General features: G+C 33.9%; 1 protein-coding gene across 2 annotated transcripts in view; it reads left to right on the forward strand.

Annotated features, from left to right (window-relative positions):
- Window positions 1–26,078, forward strand: part of CPNE8 (copine 8) — a 280,364-nt gene that overhangs the window by 124,842 nt on the left and 129,444 nt on the right. For both annotated transcript variants that reach the window (XM_003825722.7, XM_063593096.1), the window contains 4 exons: window positions 3,134–3,197; window positions 11,681–11,784; window positions 16,882–16,986; window positions 18,211–18,252. In XM_003825722.7, the coding sequence (XP_003825770.1) occupies window positions 3,134–3,197; window positions 11,681–11,784; window positions 16,882–16,986; window positions 18,211–18,252 (315 nt within the window). The remainder of the gene's footprint in view (window positions 1–3,133; window positions 3,198–11,680; window positions 11,785–16,881; window positions 16,987–18,210; window positions 18,253–26,078) is intronic.

The raw sequence follows: 26,078 nt of genomic DNA on the forward strand, positions 1-26,078 counted from the left end.
TCATGCTACAATCAGGCAATCTAGTTAATGAGATATAAGCTTTATGCTGTGGGTCAGCTTTATATTGAATTTCCCACCTTGTGAGTCCCACCTCCTCTTGATTTTCTCTCTAATTTTTATGCCCTAAGTAACCATAAAATCAGAAGCCTAAGATCAAGTTCTCCAGTGTTCAGTTCTGCTTATCTTTCTGACTTCACTTTAAGCTTCTGATTGGTCCTTATTTTCTTGCAACGTTATCTGAGCATTTATAAAGATCTTTGCTTATTTTATTCAGCATTGTAAAGTGTGTTCAGGTTGATGCTCAGTCAGGGTGTTTGGTTTTCCATAATGCTGAATATATTAAACTCATAGTTCACAAATAGAAAGAAAAAGAGAAAGGTACAGCTGAATTAGAAAAATTAACTGATTAAGGATGCTGGAAGGATGCTGAAAATGATAATGTAGTAATATAAGACAAAATGTGCCATGCTATATTGAGTTCTTAGTCATAAGGACCTAGGGAAGATGGAAGATCTTGACATGTGCAATGACCCTGGTTAAGAGTAAATACATGGTGGAAACAAGAATTAAGCAGTGCATGACTGTATATTACATACTTACCTATAAACTAAACACCTGCTGTATACAGACATTTAACTCTGTGCTTACAAGAGGTTTATGTCGTGAATATTGCTCTTACAGAAAGCATAATCAACTTGAGAAAAGAAAGGTTAACAATTTGTCCTTTTAACAGTTAAGGAATAATTAAGTGCTAAACCTTGCAGTATTGACTTTAACATCAATAGGAAAGCAGAAAAGGCTGAGCTTTGTGTAAGGCTGCCTAAGATAAGGTTTTCTTGGAACAAATGGAACTTGTTCCATATCCAATTTGGGGATATGGAAAGTTTGAGGCGAAATAGGGAACAGTTAACAAGCTATAGTTTATCAAGGCATGGGAGTGAACACAAAGAAGAAATAAGCATAAAATGTCACCGAGTTGATGAAAGGAGAGGGAACAGTGAAACCCACAGTTTTAGATAGGTTTTAATAACATACTAAAAAACTTAGAAACCATGAGAACATTTTGTTCTATAGTCATGCACTACTTAGCAACAGTGATATGTTCCGAGACATGCTTCCTTAGGTGATTTCATTGTTGTGAAACCACCATAGGCTGTACTTACACAAACCTAGATGGTCTAACCCAGAAGTCCCCAACCTTTTTGGTACCAAGGAGTGGTTTTGTGGAAGATCATTTTTCCATGCACTGGGGGTTTGGGGGTAGTTTCGGGATGATTCAAGTGCATTACATTTATTGTACACTTTATTTCTATTATTATTATATTATAATGAAATAATTATACAACTCAATGTCATGTAGAATCAGTGGGACCCCTGAGCTTGTTTTCCTGCAAGTAGATGGTCCCATGTGGGGGTGATGGGAGACCGTGACAGATCATCAGGCATTAGATTCTCATAAGAAGCATATACAACTTAGGTCCCTCTCAGTTCACAATAGGGTTCACGTTCCTATGAGAATCTAATGCTGCTGCTGATCTGACAAGAGGCAGAGCTCAGGTAGTAATGCCAGTGATGGGGAGCTGCTGTGAAAACAGATGAGGCTCAGCTTGCTGGTGCCTGCCGCTCATCTCATGCTCTGCAGCCCTGGGGTTGCAGACCCCTGGTCTAGCCTACTACATACCTAGGCTATATGGTATAACCTCTTGTTCCTAGGCTACAAATGTGTACAGCATGTTACCTCACTGAACAGGTAATTGTAACATCAGTATTTGTGTATCTACACATAAGTAAACATATAAAATGGTATACCTGTGTAGGGTACTTACCATGAATGAAGCTTACAGGAATGGAAGTTGCTCTGGGTGAGTCTAAGTGAGTGGTGAGTGAATGTGAGGCCCTGGGACATTATACTACTGTAGGCTTTATAAACACTGTATAGTTAGGCTACACTAAATTTATTTAAAACTATTTTTCTTTCTTCAATAATAAATTAACCTTAACTTACTATAATGTTTTTACTTTAAAATATTTTAAACTTTTAAAAATGTTTTAATAATAACACTTATCTAGAACACAAACACATTGCACAGCTGTACAAAAATATTTCCTTTCTTTATATCCTTATTCAGTAATCTTTTTTCTGTTTTTAAGTTATTTATTTATTTTTACTTTTTAAACTTTTTTTTGTTAAAAACTAAGACACAAAGTTATACATTTACCTAGGCCTACACAGGGTCAGGATCCTCAGTATCCCTGTCTTCCACCTCCACATCTTGTCCCACTGGAAAACCTTCAGGGGCAGTACCATGCATGGAGCTGTTGTCTCCTGTGATAACAGTGCCTTCTTTTGGAACATCTGCAGGACCTAAATGAGGCTGTTTTTACAGTTAGCTTTTTTTTTTTTTTTGGTATGTGTAGAAGAAATACACTTTGAAATAATGATAAAAAGTATAGTATAGAAAATACATAAACAGTAACATATTTGATGTTTACTATCATTGTCAAGTATTGTGGACTGTACATACATACTTTGTATGACTGGCAGCACAGTAGATTTGTTTGCCTCAGCATTACACCAACACATGAGTAATGCTCTGTGCTAAGATATTACATCATTAGGCAGTAGAAAGTTTTCAGCTCCATTATAATGTTATGGGGCCACCAATGTATATGCAATCTGTTTCTTACTGAAACATAATTAGATGATGCATAACTATTACATTATCTTATATTTTATTATATATTAGACAATATGGAGATATTGAAGATTCTTGAGGAGAGGATCAACATGTTTAAAGTTATGTTGAAAGTTTAGTCTCATTGAGGGCTGGGTGTGGTAGCTCATGCCTGTAATACCGGCACTTTGGGAGGCCGAGGGGAGCGGATCACTGGAGGTCAGGAGTTTGAGACCAGCTTGGCCAACATGGCGAAACCCCATCTCTGCTAAAAAAAGATAAAAAATTTAGCTGGGCCTGTAATCCCAGCTACTCAAAATATATTTGTTAGGGAAGAACCATGTTATTATTATATGCTCTTTATTAGAGTACATAAAAATAAACATGATATATAAATTTATATTATATAGTATTAATATAACATATTAATGTATATAAATATATTTTTGTTGTTTTAGAGGAATTCCAGGGAAGAAATGTGGTACAATCATACTTACAGCAGAGGAATTAAACTGTTGCAGGGTAAGTAAATATTTCTTTGGTTTAGAAAATACTTCCATACTTCAAATGCTATATCTAAAATTGTACTTAACTAATTAATTTTTAAGTAATTGTAGCAAAAGTGTTATACAATTTTATAATCCATAAAATATCATTTTAGGTACTTAGCCCTATGACCAGAGAGACTGTATTTCATAGTCTGAAAAGTATAATCAGTTATTTTAATAATCTTTTTAAGGAATTGAAAGTATTAAAATAACACCTAATATCAATACTGCTTTTTAAGCATTAGTATAAGGAATAGTCAGTTATACCAATCAGTTCAATTACTGCAAACTTTTTTGCAGTATTTTTGAAGATCTGTGTGTAATCCTGAAGGAATATTTCTTGTCATTTGAGTTTACCCCATTTGTATAAGATATTTTCCCCAATTTTTCTAATTTAATTAATCCAGAATTTATATTGGTTCCATCTCTTGTTAGCTTGGGAAGTCCACATTTGAAGAAAGGATTAGCTGCCACTACAGCTAGCAGTATGACTACAGAGAGTGCATACTCTGTATTTTTAGAACATTGCTACTTTCAGTTGTGATTTGCTGATGTACCCATTGACTCATGATTAATGATTTCACTGTTGTCAAGAAATGGGGTGATAGCTATGACACTCCACACTGAAAGTAACAATGACCAGCTTAATCTGAAGTCAATATTGTCTGTTTAATGTGGGCCAGCAGATCTCTGGGAATTGGTATTTCCAGAAGAAAAAAATTTTCCCTAGATTACCTCTAGTGCTCTTTACTTTTAATTGCTGCTTGATTGTAGGAACAGAAACTCACCCCAAATACCAAAAGCTTAACATTTTGACATTGACCAGAGTTTTTATAGAGAGAGCCATAGTTTATTTTATTATCTCAAGAAGTTGTCTTTTTAACTTTTAGATAAATTCTGTAGCTTTATTTACATAATACATTTCTGGTGGGACGTGGTGGCTCATGCCTGTAATCTCAGCCTTTGGGAGGCCAAGGTGGGAGGATCACTTGAGCCCAGGAATTCAAGGCTGCCGTGAGCTATTGTGCCACTGTACTCCAGCCTGGGCAACAGAGCAAGACCTTGTCTCAAATATATGTATATATTATATCTCTCAAATATAGATAGATGATCAATAGATAGATAGATAGATAGTTGAGATAATATGCTCAGGGAATCATATATTGTCAGCAAATGATAGAAACTGGGTATTACAGCTGATTGCATACCTTTGGGATTCTGGGGGCAGGAGTAGAACAGTGAGATAACAATAGGAACTATAATAACAGATGAGTGGAAATAGTTAAACACTAATATTATAATTTAAGTCATTTAAAAAACATGTAAATTGAAGCCTTTCTGTTGTTGTGCTCATTGTCTTTGTCCCCCTGGGCATGTCACGGTCATATCAGTCTCACTTTTCTCATCTAAAAAATACCCAAACATGCCCACATATAATGCTGTTAAAGACTATCAGACTCAAGTTTTGGTTTTGCTACTAATTTGTACTTTGTCTGATCAAGACACTTGACTACTTACTCTGTGTTTTACTTTTCGTATTTGAAGGGCAAAAAACCAAAAAATGTGAACTAATCACTAGACTATTTAAAAAAAAAATCTTCCAGTCCTGGCAATTAACTACCATAACATTAAGTTTGATACTATAATGTACATAAAAGTAGTTTGCATATACTACCCAGTGCCTTAGAAAATATAGCATAATTATTTAAATGCAGCGATATTACCTATCCTATTTTTTTAGTTAAAATGATACAATGATTTTTTAAATTATATTATCTAATCATCATTTATACTTGTCTCAATTTGTAAATGTTTCAAATAATATATGTTTTGTATGATAAAGGAGGAAAGAAAAAAGTTCACAGTCAATAAGATACATGTTCTTTATGGTGATATTAACATGCTATTTTGTCAAAATCTTGAGTTTATTGAGCAGATTTTGTGTAAATGTGTCATGAATACAGTACTATCTGTTCTATTTCAAAGTAGAACCAAGATACCAAGACACAGGTTGAGTATGGACAGGCTGCATCCTAAGTATCTTCCACTTTCAGTTCTACTCTCTTGTTGGAAGAGCCGGGAAAATTCTTTTACCAGGCCTTAGTAAATGAAAGGGAATGTGTCATTTAGTGGTCTAGGTATTTTTATCCCTCTTTTTACAATTAATTCAATAACATCTGGAATTATCTTTCAATGAGTCAATACATATTTCTCATACTTAGAAATTATAGTTTAATATTTTTATCAATATTGTTTAAAATCTTGGTGTAACTTCATCTTATGTTTTCTATGTCCTGATTCCTGGCTATAGCCTTATTGATCATCAGCATCATTATTAATACTAATAAACTTGAAATAGTATTTCATTACTACATTAGTATAGTAGAATGCACAAGTGTACTCAAAGAAATGTTCATAGTTACTTCAGAAGAATCAATGCTTTTTAAATTTATACTTTAGGGAACATTAAAAGTATTGGGCATTATTATTTATAATGTTGAATGCGATCATTTTAATTCACCTACAACATCATAAAAATCTACATTTTTTTTCTTTAAAACGAGTTGTCAGTTATTAACTTGTACAATGAACATAAGCTTTAGAGTCAGCTCACCTACATTTTAGTCTTACCTTTTTCACTATTTAGCTGAGTGAGGTTATATTGTTGAAGCTTTAAGTTATGCATTTGTAAAATGACAATTTTTTTAAACCAGTTTATTAGGTATAATTGGCATACAAATAACTGGACATATTTAATGTATACATCATAGTGAGTCTGGAGACAGGTATATACCCATGAAACCATCACCACAATCAATGTCATATATTAGTCACTTACAATGGTTCCCCCTACCCTGCTTATTTATTATTAATATTTTTGTGATAATAAACAGCATAAGATTTACCCTTTCAGCAGATTTTTAAATATAAAGTGCAGTATTGTTAACCATAGGTACTATACTGTATATAGTAGATCTCTATGACTTATTCATCTTACATAACTGAAATTTTGTGCTCCTTGATAATACCTTCCAGTTTCTTCTTCCCCTCAATCCCTGGAAACCATCATTCTACTCCCTGCTTCTATAATTTTGACTATTTCAGAATCCTCATGTAAGTTACAATATGTAGTATTTATCTTTTTATGGCTGGCTTATTTCACTTATATAGTGACTTCCAGGCTCATCTATCTTGTTGCAAATGGATGGATGTTCTTCCTTTTTAAGGCTGAATAATATTCCATTGTTTTACATATATATATGTGTGTGTGTGTATAAATTTTATATATATATAAAACATTTTCTGTATCTATTCATCTGTTGATGGACACTTCATTTGCTTCAATATCTTATTTGTGTATAATGCTAGAATGAACATGGGAGTTCAGATATCTCTTCAAGATACTGATTTCAGTCTCTTTCTTTGGATATATACCCAGAAGTGGGATTGCTGGATCATACAGTAGTGCTGCTTTTAATTTTTGAGGAACCTCCTACTATTTTCCACAGTGGCTGCACTAATTTGCATTCCTAGCAACAGTGTACAAGGGTTTCCTTTTCTCTACATCCTCACTGACACTGCTTCCTTTTGCGTTTGTTTTTTGATAGTAGGCATTCTAACAGGTGTGAGCTAATCTTTTGTATGGATTTGCATTTCTCTGATGATTGGTGATGTTGAGCACCTTTCATATGTGTGTTGGTCATTTGTATGTCCTTAGAGATATGCTTATTCAGGTTCTTAGCCCATTTTTAAATTGGGTTGATTTTCTATTTTTTATTTTTATTTATTTTTAGTTTTTGCAGTATTTTTGAAGATTTGTAGGAGTTCCTTATATATTTTGCAAATTAACCTTTATAGTATACAGTATCTTAGTCCATTTTGTGTTGCAATAAAAGAATATCTGAGAGTAGGTAACTTATTTTTAAAAAGAAGTTTATTTAGCTCACTCTTCTACCAGCTGAGAAGCTCAAGAGCATGGTACTGTCTTGTGGTAAGGGCTTTCATACTGTTTCACAATGTGGCAGAGAAAGTGAAAGTGGAAGCAGACATTTGTGAACATAGGAAACCTGAGGGGCACCCTAGCTTTATAAAAACCCACTCTTAATAGAATGAACTCATTCTGAGAGAATTAATCCAGTCTCATTCAAGACTGTGAAAGCAGCACCTATCTATTTATGAGGGATTCGCACCCATAACCCAAACACCTTCCATGGGGCCCCACCTCCCAGCACTGTCACACTGGTGATCAAATTTCGATATGAGCTTTGGTAGGGACAAACAAGTCATAGCAACCACAGCATATTTTCTCCCATTCTGTAGGTTGCCTTTTCATTCTGTTGATTGTTTCCTTTGCTGAGCGAAGCTTTGTAGTTTGATGCAGTCCCACGTGTATTTTTGCTTTTGTGGCCTATGCTTTTGTATCATATCCAAGAAATAATATCCAAGGCCAATATCACAAGGCTCTATGTTTTCTTCTAAAAATGTGAATATTATTAATTCTTCCTTTAGATGGATACTCTACAGGAAAGAAATGGTAGCATTTAAGGGATGTATAGGTCATAAATTTATACAAATATTTATTTATAGTGTAATAATCCTAATTATCTCAACTTATTTTGATACAGTTTTATTCAAATGCAAATTTTATATTTAATTAAATGCCACAGTAAAAACTAATGTAGTTTAGAAATTATGTTGGGAGTGTATCTTCAATCAGTATTTTTTTTTTAAATACGGGGTCTCACTCTATTGCCCAGGCTGAAGTGCAGTGGCACAATTTTGACTAACTGCAGGCTTTGAGCTCCTGGGCTCAAGTGATTCTCCCACCTCAGTCTCCCTCCTAGCTGGGACCATAGGCAGGCACCACCACACCTGGCTAATTTTTTTTTTTTTTTGATAGAGATGTGGTCTCACTGTGTTGTCCAGGCTGGTCTTGAACTCCCAGACTCAAGTGATCCAAGCCCCCCTTGCCCTCCCAAAGTGCTGGGGTTACAGTCATGAGCCGCTATGCCTGGCCTTTTATGTAGTATTTTAAAAATAGCTTGAAATTTTTCATAAAGTATATTTTTTGTTTTTATTTATTGATTGATTGAACAGTGTTTACAAAATGTTATTATGTCCTTGGAATGAATGCTTAGAATAGAATGGCAAGAAAAAAACAGTACAAAACACAACACCACAACCCCCAACCCTGGTCCTTGTTTTTAATGAACACATAGTTTGTGGGAAAGAGAGACATTAGTCGGCTGACTATGCAGGTAATATATGTCATGATATGTGACAAGTGATTCAAATATATTATGAGAGTACAGCAGGGATCTAATTTATATTAAGCCTTGGGGGAATCACTGGGCCTCTTTGAGAAAGTGACATTTAAGCTAAGACCTAAAGAAGGAGTAGTGTTTGCCAGCCCAAGGATAAGAATTCCAGCAGACACAGCTGTATAAGGTCCTGAGGTGGGAAAGGCATGTGTGGGTCCGATGTGAGATGGCCAGGGGTGAGCAGTGGGAGTTGATTGAGCTAAAACATTGCCAGTTGAAGGTGGAAAAGGCTGGTCAGAACCCATTAGATGTTGGCCTTTGCGGACCGTGTTAAAGGTTCTGCATTTTTCCTAAATGCAAGGGAAAGCCTTAAAGCATTTTAAGTTGTGAGCAACATGAATTTTTCATGTTTCAAGAATTTTATTCTGTCTGCTGAATGGAGAATGGATTGGATACATCAAAGAGTCGAAGTGGGAGTAAGGAATAAATGTCACTGAACATGTCTGGGTGAGAAATAAGATTGAACTGGACTGAGGTGGTGGCAGCAGAGCCAAAGTAAAGATTTGAGCAAAATTTTAGAGGTAAATGATGCAACTGGTGGTGGACTGGATAAAGGATCAGGAAAATAGAAGAGTCAAGGATGGCTTCCTTGGGCACTTGAGTGAATGACAATGCCACTAACTGAGCTGGGAAAATCATAGGAGAAGCAAGTTTATGGATAGACGTTAGATGTTCAGATTGGAATATGTTAGAAGTGCCTGTGAAACATCCAAGTGGCTTTATGCAATAGAACGGTCCTTATATGTGGAGTATTAAAGAGAGGTCTTAAAAAATGTATTAGGTGACATTAAGCATAAGGCATAAAAACAAAGCAAAACAAAACAAAACTTTGCAGTGATGCTAGTGTATTTCTAAAAGTACATAAATACTTTTCCTCTCAAACAAGATGTATTTTGTGCTTGATACAAATGTACCATTTAATCCCTGCTAAGTTGTTAACCTGGGTAATTGCAAGAACATTATTTTTCCTAAGGTTATATAATTTTCTTCATTGAAATAAATCTTTATTTTGAATCAGTTATTCATTTTGCAAGCCCTAAGGGATATAATTTGAAAAATTAAATTTAGTATTACATTTACCAGTGAGCCTATGAAAATTCATGCTTTTATAATAATACACCTCTGATGTTTTATTCACAATCTATTTGAAATAAACACATTTCATTTATCTGTTATGCATTGTAAGTATACAGAATGTTTCTTGGAAGTTTATATTTTGGTCCAGGTGCTTTGGGAGAAATGTGTTAAAGTGTAATGTTTTTCTGCAAGAACAATGTCCTTGGAATGTCCCCATGTTCTTAGAAAGCCATTCTCTCCCAAGGGCATTTAAATATATATGGAAATGAAAGGGCATTCAAAATAAACAAACTAAACCAAACAGCTCGCCTTTTCAATGCTGCCTTTGATTTTATAATTTGATCATCTAGAATGATTATTTCACTGCTTCTATAATAGATAGTATAGAACTTTTTGATCTTTAAACCTCGAGTTTAAAAAGAACATGATATGCTTGAGAGGTTTGAGGTGATAGTGATGTCCATATTGTCCTTACCTCTATTGTCACTATACATTGCTAGAATGTATTTCCTGCTCTGTTATAAATGTTCCTCTGATAGAAGTTATCACAGCTACATGCTAAAAGTAAAATCAAATAACACTATACCAATACTTTTGAAAATGTGAAATTAAGAAATCTGACCTTTCCAAGGGTAGATACTGCCTTGTTCATTACCCTATTCCAAGATTCTAGCTTGACTATTGCTTGCTAAATGTTTGCTAAGTAAGAAAATGAGTGAATGAATGAATGATAAAGGTAGTATCATGTTTTGTGTAGTCTTCTGGAATTACTGAAAGGAAATAATTAAAAGTTTAGGTGTATACTTAGTAAGTATTGCTGGACTCTGTAAGATAAAGAAGTGATGAATAAGGGAATGCTTTTTCAGACATGGTTAACATTTTATCACATAATATTCAAAATTGTAACCTCTTTGTTTAATCTGAGTTACTTTGCCACTTCACCTCTTTCCAACATTTTAAGCTTTCCTGTTCAGTTAAAAAACACACAAGCCTGTAATCCCAGCTCTTCGGGAGGCTGAGGCAGGCGGATCACGAGGTCAGGAGATAGAGACCATCGTGGCTAACACGGTGAAACCCCGTCTCTGCTAAAAAAAAAAAAAATATGAAAAAATTAGCCGGGCGTGGCAGCATGTGCCTGTAGTCCCAGCTACTCAGGATGCTGAGGCAGGAGAATGGGGAGAACCCAGGAGATGGAGCTTGCAGTGAGCCGAGATCGTGCCACTGCACTCCAGCCTGGTGACAGAGCAAGACTCCGTCTCAAACAAAAACAAAAACAAAAACAACACACATACACACAAAACCCCACAAAACTATTTATTTTGATTTTAAAAAACAATACATTTTCTACTTTAAAAATGGTTATCAATAATGTGTTATGATACCCTAGCTTGTTTTCCTTTAAATCATGTAGCTGCGAGTGTTTGAGTACATAAATTGGTTTAAATGATCGATTTGACATAATAATTAACATGCAAATTGTAATTTCAGTTACAGAAGAAAATTGTTTTTAAATGTAGTTACTGATTCATTATACTACACTTGTATATGATTAAGAAAGTAGGAACTTTCCTGTCCCCAGATTATAAACTATGTGGTCAATGTTTATCTTTCTTATTCCCCATCTAATCATCTAGTACATCTCAACATTTTATACATACTAGATATGTAGTAAAAATTTAGTAAATATTTCCTTAATGAACAGAAATTTTTTTAACTATGTTCTAAAAATGTGTACCTGTATAACTGAAGATATGAATGAGGATCCTATATTATAAAATTGAGTACCTGGCATCACCTAGCTTAATATCACTTTTCAAAGGAAAAATGTTAAAAGTTTTTGAAAAGTAATAGTTTTGTAATTAGAATGAAAATTACCAGCAAAATTTTTAAAGTCATATAACCCTTTAAAAAGCAATTTTATGTTGTCTGGGATTCTCCCGAACTTGGCCATTTGCATTAAAATAGCAAATATGTTTTCTTGCCAAGTCTTGTTTCTGATCTGCAGTTTCTAGTTATTTATAGCCCAAATCTTGAACTGTTTTATTAATTTTGTTTTTAGGATGCCGTTTTGATGCAATTTTGTGCAAACAAATTGGACAAGAAGGACTTCTTTGGAAAATCAGATCCTTTCCTTGTATTTTATCGAAGTAATGAAGATGGCAGGTAGATTTATCTTTTATGCATTTCAACTATATGGTAATGATGATACTTGAATTATAATTATTTTTCTCAGAGAAGCTCATTAAATTGATAAATGAAGTAAAATAGTTTGAGATTTTAAAAATTGATATGATTTTTGCATCTCAAAATAATGTGCAACTTTATAAACATTTTATGTTTTGTCTGATACTTAAAATGAAAAATTTCTAGTTTCATAGAAATATTTCCTCTTTATTTGTTATACAATTATAACATTGAGTTAATAGTTTAGAAGAATTATATTTTGTGAAAACCCGAATGCTGAAACAAATATATTTTGTTACAGATTTGAACCTAAACCATTTTCTTAGAGAAGGATATGGAGCTTGTGGGTTTTTTTAACCAATAATATCTGAGACTAACTTTCAGTAAAAATGTTCTTTATATTCTAGTAATTTGAATACTTTTGCCAGTTATGATTAGACTAGTTTCTGTAAATTTTGAATATGTCCTTATGAGTTATAGACCATAATTTAATATGTATGGCTCTGCTATTAAATATATCTGACTTGTTTTTTGTGATTCATATTGTACTATTAGTATTTGTGAGAATGTTTAGTTGTTAATAATATGGCTAATTTCTGTTGTCTAGATTTAAATAATAACCTTGCTACTTAATAGCTATAGTACTATGGCAAGTTTTTAATGTATGTGAGATTCCGTTTTCTCCTCACCTGTAAAATGGGGTAGTAATCATAGCTACCTCACAGGGTTGTTGATCAGATTAAATTAGTTACTATACAAAAAAATTACTAAGTTTGTCCAACACATAAGAAGAACTTAAACATTAGCTAATATTATTATTATGTATAGTTAATATTTTCTTTTTTGTTTTTTTAACTATGTGTAATATATCAGCTAAAGAGAACATGTTATTTGGAAATTAAAAATGAGGGGAATAGAATGGGAAAAAATGCTACACTTATATATGAAACTATACAATATGTTGTTATATAATAAGTATAAAATTTTGCATAATATAGACAGTTTGCTATTCAAAGTGAATGCACTGGCCAGTTTAAAATGATGGTCTACTTATTGGGAGATGTTTGTTGATGCAGCTACTGAGCAACTGTTGGATATATTTGCTATAGTGTTATACTATTAGATTTTGTGTATTTCCCTTCTTTTTGATGGTAAAAATGTCAGTGTCATAGCATCTGAACACTAATTTTATTCATAAGAAAAATGTTGCAGAGTGAAGAAAATAATATTTGCCAGGCATTTCGAAAATAGAGGAAAACCTCAAGAATGATTCTGAATTTCTTGAATGAAAATGTTCTTATGAACTACTTGCTCCCTGAATTTTCTATTTTTATTCTTATTAGTTTTCTTTATAAAGGTTAGTTGTACAATTGTAAAATTTCACTTTATCACACATCTAATGCTCCTAGTGATACTTTTATTAAAAAATGTATTATGCTTGTAAAAATGATGTTCACGGCCAGGCGCGGTGGCTCACGCCTGTAATCCCAGCACTGTAGGAGGCCGAGGCAGGCGGATCACGAGGTCAAGAGATCGAGACCATCCTGGTCAACATGGTGAAACCCTGTCTCTACTAAAAATACAAAAAATTAGCTGGGCGTGGTGGCAGGTGCCAGTAATGCCAGCTATTTGGGAGGCTGAGGCAGGAGAATTGCTTGAACCTGGGAGGCGGAGGTTGCAGTGAGCCAAGATCGTGCCATTGCACTCTAGCCTGGGCAAAAAGAGTGAAACTCCATCTTAAAAAAAAAATAAAAAAAAGATGTTCACTCATTAAATAAAATCTAAATATTAAGAAAAATACAACTAATCCAAAAATGTCAACTAATTTGAAAAAACTATTTTTAAAAGTTGGTGAATCTCATTTCAGAAAACTTTCCATTTATATTTACACACAGAAACCTAGTTTGCCAGCTTGATCCAGATATTTTATGTATGTATACGCACACATAGGCTTTGTTGTATTTTGAGTGTATACAGATGCTTTTACGCCTCACTTTTTGTCTCCGTTTTTAACTGCAAAGATTCTAGCTTTATTTTAAATATTTTTTTAATATGGGACTATTTCAAAAATTGCCTAATACCTAGTGTATTTGTGGCTTATTTCATAAGAAAGACAAAAACTTAATTTCTACTGGAAGTATTAATTAAAAGCCTTCATACTATATGATCTTATACTCATATTCTTGCTTTGACATTTATTTAGTAGCGTGATATTTATATATGATTGGGTAATAATTTTCCTTTGGAATAGCTATTTTTGGTAAATGGCCTCACTTAAAGTATCTTAATACCAGTTATTCAATAAAAATATTTTTTTATAATACTATTTGTAACACACACATTATATTTATATAGAAATATTTCTGAATGTTAGGCAAAGCTACATTGGACTCCTGGCAGAATTTTTATGAGTTACACCAGCACTGGAATTCTTACCAGTGAGGTTTTCCTATATATATGATCTCTAATACATTAGAAATGAGAATGATTAATAGGCAATAAATGACTACCTGCCTCATAAATATCTCAGTAAGAAGGACATGCCTTCCCTCAGAGGAGATGTTTCAAGTGTCAAAAGTATTTAATTACTGCAGCTGGTGACACTAGGAATATAAGAGAAATTTTGACTTAACCATAAGCAAAGAGGCCAAAAAGTCAGTAGATAGTTGAACATGTTGGTCTGAAGATGGTCAGTTGGTCTCTCAGTCTAGTCTCTCTCTCTGTCTCTCTTTTTTTCTCTCTCTCTCTCTTCCTGTCATCTATCTAGATATCATCTATTTAGCTATCTGTATCTATCACCATACCAAAGACTTGCTATATATTAGAATATGATACAAGAGAAGAAATTCCCTTTGCAGATCTTTAAGAATGTATTTTATTTTTATGAATGTATCTTAATGAATATATTGTTTCTGAAACAAACCAACATACAGCTCTGCCTTCCCTCTGTAATTTGTTTTCTATGAATTTTTCTTAAAAATTTTTTGGTACCTTTGCCTTTTCTCTGTGTTCTGAGCCCCTACAGCCCTCCCCTAACTTGCCCTATCCACTTTGATTTTCTTCTTCTGCTTTAGACATCTTCATTACTCTTCAAGAGTCTTCTCTGTCTGCCCCTCTGTCTTACTTGTAATGCCTTTTCCCCCATTGACTCCTAAATTGCTTCAGGTGAGTCAGCTCTGAGAACATTTGACCACAGATACATTTTCCTGGGCTCTGTCAATTTAATGACACGAGTTTCCTTAGATGAGTGAGGATACTGCCTGGAAGGAGAAGGCACGGATGCCGTAAGTCTTGTAATAAAAACTTGATCCTTTCATAAAGTATTATGTTTCTATCTTATCTCTTAATAGAAACAAATCCCTCTTGTTTGAGAGTAGGAAAATGAACTTGAGGACTTATCAAAGGGGGGATATTTCATCATGGGGGTTAGGGGCAGTATATTCACTATGGTATTTATTAATACTTTCATGTGTCATTACTGTTAGATAATTGCATTTGAAACACTTTATGACTAAGGTCTTGATGAAGTTTTATGTATTGTTTCAGTGAAGATCACTTTGAATGCTTCTAGCTCAGAAACTGCTGCATAAATTCACATGAAGGAAGAACATTTCCAGGAGCTGATTGATGTCTTAAGATTGAATACTTTTGTGGAAATGACCCTGGAATTTGAATCAGAAAACCGAGCTTAAGGCTTCATGAATTCTGCCCCATATTGTGAATTGCTGTCTTTCTTCCCTTAGGAATTCTTTAGATATATAGAACCAATAGTTTAGATAAAGAAAGAACCCACACACTAAGTGGTCTTTCTATAGATTCAGATGTGATGTTAAACTTAAATGGGCCCTTGGGGCTCCCGAGGAATTCTACTCCTTTTTTCCTAATCTATGAACATTTTCTTTATCCCAGACACTTTATCACTTATGTCTCATCCTTCTTCTTTGCTCATTGTCATGCATCCTCTTTCATAAGAAAATGGTGGCAATTGGAGAGCTTCCTCATGATCCCACCACATCAACCCATTTACTCTGCCTTCCTGAATGTTCTTGCAGAATGACTGTCTGGCCTCTCAAGGGCAGCTCCTCCACTGATGCTCAGGATCCCATCTACTCTCACCTGCTTAAAAGACATTGCTCCTGGCTGGGCACAGTGGCTCACGCCTGTAATCCCAGCACTTTGGGAGGGCGGGGCAGGTGGATCATGAGGTCAGGAGTTCAAGACGAGCTGGGCCAAGATGGTGCAACATCGTCTCTGCTAAAAATACAAAAATTAGTTGGGTGCAGTGGCAGGTGCCTATAATCCCAGCTACTCGGAAAGCTGAGGCAGGAGAATTGCATGAACCCGGGCGGCAGAGGTTGCAGTGAGCCAAGATCACGCCGCTGCACTCCAGCCTGGGCGACAGAGACTCCGTCTCAAAAACAAACAAAACAAAACAAAAACATTGCTCCCACCTTTCTCTCATGCATCAGAAGTGGCTTCCTTTCTGCCAGATCTTTTCCTTTACCAGACAACCTTGCTGTTATTTCTTCCATCTTGAAAACAAAAATTAAAAGTAAAAACAAGAACACCAAAAACCTTTCCTGTGATTAATCCTTTCTTTTCCCTTAAATTAGCCTAACTTTTTTTCTTTTTCTTCACAGCTAGACTAAAAGTTCACACACTGTGCCTCAGTTTCTCTTCTCTTTCTTAAACCCACTGTAAAACCAGGTTTTTCTTCTCAACACTCCAACAAAGCTGTTCTTCTCAAAGTTGCTGGTGATCCTCATATTCTTAGGGACCTATGGATATTTTTCACTCCATCAGCATGTCACCACAATTTTTACAGAGATTGTTTACAAAACAACTTTAGGATTTATTGAATTTTCAGATTGTTTTTGGTAAATTTATTGCAAAGTAGGTTATGGTGAGGTGATCTTTCAGGTTTTAAAATCACGTATCTCTTTCCATGAAGTGATGTAGCAGCAACAGCGGAACTGACTATTCTGAACATAAAGTAAGCAGAGGAATGGCTACTAAAACAATAGATCAATTAAAATAGTCAAAGCATGCAAATAACTGAAAACTCTTTCTTTATAGTTTTACAATTTGTCACAAGACAGAAGTTGTCAAAAACACTCTAAATCCAGTATGGCAAGCATTCAAGATCTCAGTCAGAGCATTATGTAATGGAGACTATGACAGGTAAGAAGGATAGTTTATTCAAAAATCTTCAAATAGCTTTTAAAAAAATCTACAGTGATTTGAGGAAGTGGGATAAGTTGGCTAATTAAAATTTGGTTAAACTTATTTTCCAAAAATGAAAATATTTAAATGCTAAAATACGTTGCATATTTGCTTTAAATTTTAATTTATTATTCAAAAGTTATTTCAGAATCTTCATTGCCCTAAGCCTTTTCTATGGTACAGTCCTTCTAGAGTGGAACAAGTAGAGACACGAAAGTTGCAACACTATGCTTAGACATATTGTCAACCCTGAAATACTCTTGAAAATGTTATTTGGCATAACTCATGGTTGCTGATTCACAAAAGTTTCATAGTTATAGCACAGGAGATTTTAATGTTTCACAATTACCTGGGTAAGGTGGTCCTGAGGATTTTCCCACAATATACCTGAAGATTTCTTAATATCAAAGTTTTTTTCTTATGAAACTTTATTTTATGATTATAATATAAAAACCCCATCCATCCCAAAAGAAAAGCAAATGAAAAGTAAAAATCTCAATCTTCATTTTGTTACATATGATAGAAAAATAGTTTAATTAACCCATATCATAGAACTATTATTAAGTTTTCTTTGAAATTTATCATGCCACTTGACTATCATTCTTTTCATTTAATAAGATCATATCTTTATTTTGCTGGACTCATTTTTTTCCTAAGAAAGTTCTTAGAAAAGTTCCTAAGAAAGTCATAATGTTCTTCCTGATTAGCAGCATCAGTCAGCATCACCTGGTGATCTCATAGAAATTCAAATTATGTGGCCCCAATCCAGACCTGCTTAATCAGAAACTCCAGGAGAGAGGTCCAATAATCCATGTTTTGACAAGTGCTCCATATGATTCTGATCTTTGCTGAGTTTGAGAAACACTGCTCCAAGACAGTAATTTTCAAGAGCGGAGAAGTGGGTGCATACCATCCCTTTGAGGAGCTCTGTCAAACTGCACATGCTTCCCCTGTAGAGTCTCCTTACTCTCTTTAAGGAATCAATGAAGATTTTAGAAGCCTCTTTTAAGATGCGAATTGGATTATAGTAATGAAATTAGCAAAATTAACTTCAAATTCATATGTAAAATCTGCAAGCATACATTGTTTTATCTAAGAAAATCAACTTATTTTTAAATTCTCAACCATACATTATTTTGATCTTACTAAGTAACTTTATGTGTATGTTTTTCTCATGTACAGAACAATCAAAGTAGAGGTGTATGACTGGGACCGAGATGGAAGGTAAGACAGTTCTTATCTTCTTACTCTTGAACTGGGTGTACTTTAAGAGGCACATACATTGAAATGACCACATTTTTAAATTGTAATTTTTAGATGGCATATTTGTTTTGTTTTTCCAAATGTTACTGATGCATTTACATGAAATTTTAAAATGAGCATATTTTCTCCAACCTCGAGATGAAAATAGAGGTTTTTCTTATTTCCAGTAACTTAGTAAAGATTTTCAACTTGAATCTGATTATAGATGTCTAGTTTTATAGCTGTAGTGAGTATCAAATTTCTGCATTTCAAAATTTCTCTGAACATTTTTATGACATTGATATCCCATACTTTTCAAGGGAACACAAGTAAGCTTTGCATTCACCAGCCAACTCTGCCTATATACACACACACATATATATATATATACACCATACAACAAAACTCGAGAATTGTGTCTGGTCATTGCCAGACCAAATAGTTGTTCAGAGCTCTGCAATCACTGTAGTCTTCTGCATATCAAAGTAGATATTAAAGACTAAAAGAGAGGAAACACATTTTTTTCTTTTTTAAGCATATTTTGTTTCTACTGTCATCTTCGTAGGATGATGATGAGACGTTTGTAAAATGATCTTAAGCCAAGGACCCAGAAATGCTCAAATCCCATTTTGCCCTAGACTGCTGCCTCTCTAGGTGCTCCCTGAAAGGGCTGAATATGTGGATATCAAAGGAGAATGATAAATGGGAAAGCAAAGGTTACTTTTAATTTTTCAGTCGATATGTGTCCTAAACTCAAATCCATAGCTCACTGATAAATGGAGCTGAAACATGAGGTTAAAGCTAAATAATGCTTTTCTCTCTGCATTGTGTACAAGCCAGAAACCAACCCCCAAAGGGATGAAAGTGCCTGGATACCTGAACACTCCTGTGAATACAGGAACAAGTTCAAGAAGGCTGGCCTGTGCTGAGGGGCCACCGTCTTCTCTTCCCTTCTGCTGCATTGGCAGAAAGTTGCTCAGTTGGAGAGCCACATGCCAGCATGTGTATGACACTTGCCCATATGCTTACTCACACACACTGTGCAATAAGTGTCCTGGAATTTGATGCAAATAGTATTTTTTTTTCTTTCAAGAAGTGATAAGAAAAGATGGGGAGAGAAGTGGAGATTATTATTCCACACTTTAGCTACTACCAAATAAGTATATAAGACTCAAATATTTCAGTCTTTAAGTTGTATCACAAACATTATTATGAAAAAGAGTTATAACACTGATTTGAAGTTTGCTCTTAGAGATAACTTCATAATAATCCATGCTATGCTACTGATCTTTACGTTTCTGCCAGGTATTCATTTGGTTAATGTATTATTTAGTTCTATGTGCATTCTGGAGAAATCTTATCAGAAAACTTTCTGTTTTTCCATAGGGATTTATGCTCCATTGCTTTATTAAACTTGATTCACTGAGATAATGAGTTTTGCTGCTCAGAATAATAGAAAAGGAAATAATGCCAATCTGAGTAAAGGACTTTATGCCCTGTATTATATACCCTATTTTATATTTTAATTGTGAATAGGCAAAAGTGGTGGCTTTTCCCTAGTAATTTTTAACCCATTTCCCATTTAGAAACAAAAAGTGCAGCTGACTGCCAGAGCTCCTTTAATTTTGCAAAACAAGATCCTTGAGGCTGAAGCAAATCTGACTGATTTTCAGTGTGAAAATATAAAAACTGTTTTTGGAGTTATTTCTAAATAGAACTTGTCTCTAATCCTAATGTAACAGAAATGTATGTGATATCACATTAGAATTAGAGACAAGAGTATTTTTGGGCACATGAGAAATGGTTTAAAACTTTGGGAAATGGTTTTAATTTAACCACTAATAAACAAGGGGTATAAATTTAGGTTTCATCCACATCCATAGACGTTCAATCCTAAATTTGCTGAAATTATAGATATTGTATTGTCTTCCTTCAAATGATGAGTTTCTGTGACTCTCCTATTGTCTCCAATCTATTTCTGAGCCACAAGAATTTTGAATAGCTTTGAAGATCAGAATTACCTTGGAATTTAATTATCTTTTTTCCTGACTTGAGCATTTTGAGCATTCCTATTCAGGATATGATTTATTGAAAGTTTCTAACATACCAGGTATTCTCTAAGCATTTTTAATGTTATTCCTTATTTAATTTTCACGATAAATGATAGGTACTACATTAATTACCTTTCACAGATAAAGAAACTGAGGCAAAGAAGTAACTTGCCTAACGTCGCAAAACTAATCAATGGTGGAACCAGGGCTTGAACCCTGGCAGTTCGCTTCCAATAGTATATTCATAACTATTGCACTGTCTTTTTTATAGCATTGTAATCGTAATTCCTGGCATTAAGTGAAAGGCTTCAACCTGGACATTGGACTTATTCTGTGCTACTTTAATGTGATAGTTATGAAGACTATAAGGAACATTTAAGAAACAATCTAACATAATTTTTTTATTATCTGAAATTGTATATTGTCTGGAAAAGTGGGTAAAGCATTTCTTGGTAACAGTTTTTATGTAACTAGAAGTTAGGTAGAAAGAAATGAGTATTACAGACTCTGAAAGAATCCTAATAGACATTGAAAGGACCAGTGAAATGTGAAAAAGAGGTGGCTTAGATTCAGCGAATGAGAGCTATAATAAGAGCAAGAATAGAGAGAGAGAGAGAAAGCGAGAGTTTGTTCACAGATGATTTGTGCCATTAGATAGGAAAAATATTTTTCAACAAGAAATAGTAATTTACTTTTGAGACATCAGATTTAAAAGCAAGGAAACTATTTGGATATTGAGATTTAATAAGCATATTTTGTCATTGGGTCATCAGCTGCTTGGGGGGAAGATTGGCAGTGCTGGAGGATATATTAATGCATTTTTAAATACTCATCTTACTATACCATCATTAACAGCATGTTCAAAAGAAGTCTAGGGAGTTAAAGACTGAAAATAAAGGGGTGAGATTGGGAGGGGAAAATTGTTTGGTGAAATTTAAACATTCCTTGGAAATGAATTATATGATTAATAGAATAATTAGGGGAATGGATTTTAATTTTGTAAGTGTAAGTTTAATACCTTTTTAATGTTTGAGTAAAGTGCTCTTTTATTATTCCAAAAATAGATCTATATTTTAATGTAGAAAATTTAGTGTATAATTCTATATAATACATTTTCACCAAGAAACCTTTTTCAATGTTAGCAAAATGATCAGTTTGTGGATGCCATATAAAAAGCAAAATTAAAATAATTCTTGATAACCCTTTTAATTCAATAACTTGTCTTATGTATGAAATTTGAAAGGCACATTAGTCTCCAATAAAATATAATACATAAAAGTTTTTTAAAATCCAGATATTAATTTTATAATTTAATAATAATGATCACTGTGTGGATTATTATACAAATTGATATGAAGCTTATGATTATGTGTGGTCTAATAACATGGTTATTACACTTTTTACATGTTTTTTTAATCTGACAAAATTGCCCAATGTAGATTTTTTAAAAACATCAGAGTGACTATGATAGGACTCATTATATTTCATGACATAATGATCAACAGAGACTGTTTCCTATTACTTATTTTTGTATTCCTGTCATCATTAATATTTGTCCTAAATCCTGTACATGTGTCATTTTTTACCCTATTTGTTGATCCAGAACTTTTAATTCTTCTTATTAAAAAACATTATTTGCTCAGTGGATGTTTTTTGAGAACTTGGACTAACATTGTACAATGGAAATATAATGCAAGTCACATATATAATTTTAAATTTTCTAGTGATAACATTACAAAGTAAAAATAAACCAGTGAGATTAATGTACTAATATATTTTATTTAATCCCGTGTTTCCAGAATATTGTCATTTTAATATAGAATCAATACAAAATTACTAAGAAGGATTTTTACTTTTTAAAAATACTAAGTCTTTGAAATGTGGTATACATTTTATGTTTACAGCACATCTCAATTCAGACTACCTACATTTGAAGTTACAGCAGCATGTGGCTAGGGGCTGCCATATTGGTTGGTACTACGTAGACTTTAATGAAATCCATGTAATATGCATCATAAGTAACTTTATATCAGATGAAATGTTTGTCTGCATTTAGTAGAAGTCTAGAATCGACTCCTTATAAAATGGGGAAAAGCTGGTCAGATATCTGTATTATTTTGTATGTAAATTTACTCATAGAAAACCAATAAGGCAATGTGCTCTTTCAATCTAGAGAGAATATGTCAGTCAAATATTAAAGTGGCAGCCAGAGCAATAAAACAAGACCCTGTCTCTATGAAAATAATAAAAACATTAGCTGGGCAGGGTGGCATGTGGCTGTAGTCCTCGCTACTCGGGAGACTGAGGCAGGAAGATGGCTTGAGCCCAGGAGGTTGAGGCTTCAGTCAGCAATGATCATGCTACTGCTTTCTAGCCTGAGTGACAGAGTGAGACCCCTGTCTAAACAAAAAAAAAAAAAAAAAAAAAAAAAAGTGGAAAATGCTTTACTTGCTTACAATCACATTTTGTTTTACTAGCTAGAGTATTTCAGACAATTGTTGTAATGATATTCACAGATTGGGCACTTCAGGGACTGGTGTCCTCTTGTGTCAGAATTCCGATGGCATTTTTTACTAAATTCATCAACTGAAATTAATTCTATAAGAAGCACCTCACAAATCTATGAAGCATACAAAAATGTGTTAATGCTGTTGAGCATGTAACCAGTTGACATTAAATTAGGTATCTTGAGCTAATGTAGAATAGAAGAAATATAGTTACCTGTTCTTTTTATTGAAACACATTGACAAGGGTCTGAGAGTTAGAGGCATTGCTTGACATTGGTATTAATAATCAGTTGAAATGTATTTAATTTTCAACAAGTTAAACCACAATGCTAAAATCATTCCTATACTTCTCACTATTTCTTTTTTTTTCTTTTTTTGAGATGGGTGGATGAATATTTAAAGCTCACTTTAACAATTGAAAAGCTAAAGTGCTGAGAAACTGCCTTGTGCTGGTTGAAAAGCAATCAGTAGCGGTATCCTTGAAAAGCTTCAATTGCTTGAAGTTTTTTCAGCTGAATTTGTAGCTTAAATTAAAATTCAGGGAGCATTAGTGGAACAGTGCTGCATTAATACCATGTGGTTGTGATGTGGGACTGATTGTAAATGGGCCACCAAGTAGATTGCTGCCTACCAGAAAAATGATGCTTTGATGAAAAGGCTGAGTTAGTGAACTGTCCATCATAAAATCTCCGCTTCTGAACAGAGAGAGTAAAAGTTTCATTTTTACCACTCTGTATTTTATCAAATGTAGTCATTTCAATAATGATATTTATATAATTAAATGCAAACTTCATTTGTCTGCAAAATGCCATACAAATGCTGTCATTTTCTGTTGTTACCTTAGAAGATAATATTTGATCAATGCATTTGATGTTTTCATTCTGGGATTATGCATTATCATGACCAAGTGATTCCTTGCCTATTGCTGAAATGTATTTGTGAATTGTCTAAAGCATTAGAACTCATTTAGAAGAAGCATTTGTAAACCTTTTATATTTTTCTTATTTATTTTGTTTCCTCACTTACTCTGTGGAATCTTCCCTTAATGGTAACCTACAATTTGCTTGCAGTTAACCCTGAATATCCTAAACCTGTATTTAACAGGCAAGTTTCAGTCTCTTTTTCTTGTTCCCTTACGTATCACTTCTTTCAGACTTAAAATGTTGATAAATGGAATTTCATAATCTATATGTGATTCATTGACATATCTAGTCTTCCAGCTGCTAAAAATGTAGGTCATGATTTTTCTCAACTCTAGCTTGTGAATTTTTTGTCCCATTTCACTTTAATCTATAATTCTTGCTCTCAAGAAAGACCGATTTAATTATATATGTATCTAGTATATCTGAAGTGGTAATCAATTTTTAACTTCTGTACATCTTCATTTATTTATGACTCAATAGAAATTATATTAATTAATTTATGAAGAAATTGTTATTGAGCACTCATTATGTGTTCAACATTTTTCCAGGTAATATGACTTAACTAAAAACTTCAATCTTTATACAATATTTTAATTTTATTTAATGTGTTTTTTTAATATATATCCACCTGCCTACCTTGAATGGTTTGGGATTCTTTCAGATAATGTTTCAGAGGAAAAGGCTTTTTCTCATTTTCAGTAACATTTTTAAGAAAATTATATAAACGTTCAACACCAGCCCTTTACTAGAAGATCTTTGCAGGATTTTTGAAAGTGGTATTTCAGCCAGTTTCACTGTGCAGTTTTGGTGTTTGTCCTGTGCTCTTCTATCCCACATATTTGCTTGGCCTCACCATTTGGAAAGCCCTTCTGTGTTCATTTTGCCTGTTGATATTCTGTTCAGGTCCGATTTCAATGCTGTCATTTGTATGAAGGTTTTCCTTGTACATTGAAAGTCATTTAATCCCTCTCTCTTGTGTGTTTACTTTGCCACTTTGGAATGTTTATCAGCATATCTAACACATTATGACTTATATTGAAGTTATTTGTTTCTGCCTTGTCCTTCATATCACAGTAATCGTCTCTTATCTCTGGGGGAATATGTTCCAAGACCCCCAGTGGATGCCTGAAACCATGAATAGTACGGAACTCTTTATATAGCTCTATTTTTTCTTATACGTACGTACTGACATTGAAGTTTAATTTTTACCTTAGGCACAGTAAGAGATGAACAATAATAATAATATAGAACAATTATAATATACTGTAATACAAATTATGTGAATGTGGTCTCTCTCAAAATATCTTATTGTACTGTACTCACCTAACTTACAGGTCATAGTTGACAGCAGGTACCTGAAACCACAAAAAGTGAAACCGTGGTTAAGGGGGCAGGGGTAGGGGAGACTTCTGTAATTATAAACTACCTGAAATCAAGGACTGTGTTTTGTCATATTATTCCTCACAGTGTAGATTATAGTGCCTTTAATGTAGTAGCTTCTTGCTATGTTACTTCAGTTATACAGAAGAGAGGATTTAAAATAGAGCTCTGATATCTTTCTTTTTCTTGCTTTCTTTCTTTTTATTTGAGATGGAGTCTCACTCTGTCTGTCACCCAGGCTGGAGTGTAGTGGTGTGATCTCAGCTCACTGCAACCTCTGCTTCCCAGATTCAGGTGATTCTCCTGTCTCAGCCTCCTGAGTCGCTGGGATTACTGGTGTCTACCACCATGCCTGGCTAATTTTTGTATTTTTATTAGAGACGGGGTTTCACCATGTTGACCAGGCTTGTCTCAAACTCCTGAGCTCAAGTGATCCACCCGTCTCGGCCTCCCAAAGTGCTGAGATTACAGGCATGAGCCACTACACCCTGCCAGCTCTGATATTTTTCTATATCAACACTCAGTCCTCCATCAATACTTATATCCCCTTTATTTTAAATTATGAAATTACCTTAAATAATATTAGAGCTTTTATTTCTCTGGTGAAACTTCAGATAGTGAGTAATTAATTTAGATGTCATTTTCTTAGTCTTGTTTTCACAATTTGCAGGTACCTTAGATTTTATATTCAGGAATCTATCATCTTTCTTGTCATTCAGATTAATTACTTTTTCTGCTTTATTCCATATCTAAATACCGATAATGTTCACCAACAGGAGAATTATCAAGTTCAAATCATCAAATAGATTTATATTTTAAATTTTTATTTTTAACCACCTTACTATTTAAATTCGTCTCCACTAGAATGTCATCAGTCAAATTTGGAATACAAATTAAATTCTAATTCTGGTATAAGGTGATATTAGAATCTTATGGCTAGAAGAGGC

The sequence above is a fragment of the Pan paniscus genome, chromosome 10 (assembly GCF_029289425.2).
Source record: "Pan paniscus chromosome 10, NHGRI_mPanPan1-v2.0_pri, whole genome shotgun sequence".
In the NCBI taxonomy this organism is placed as follows: Eukaryota; Metazoa; Chordata; class Mammalia; order Primates; family Hominidae; genus Pan; species Pan paniscus.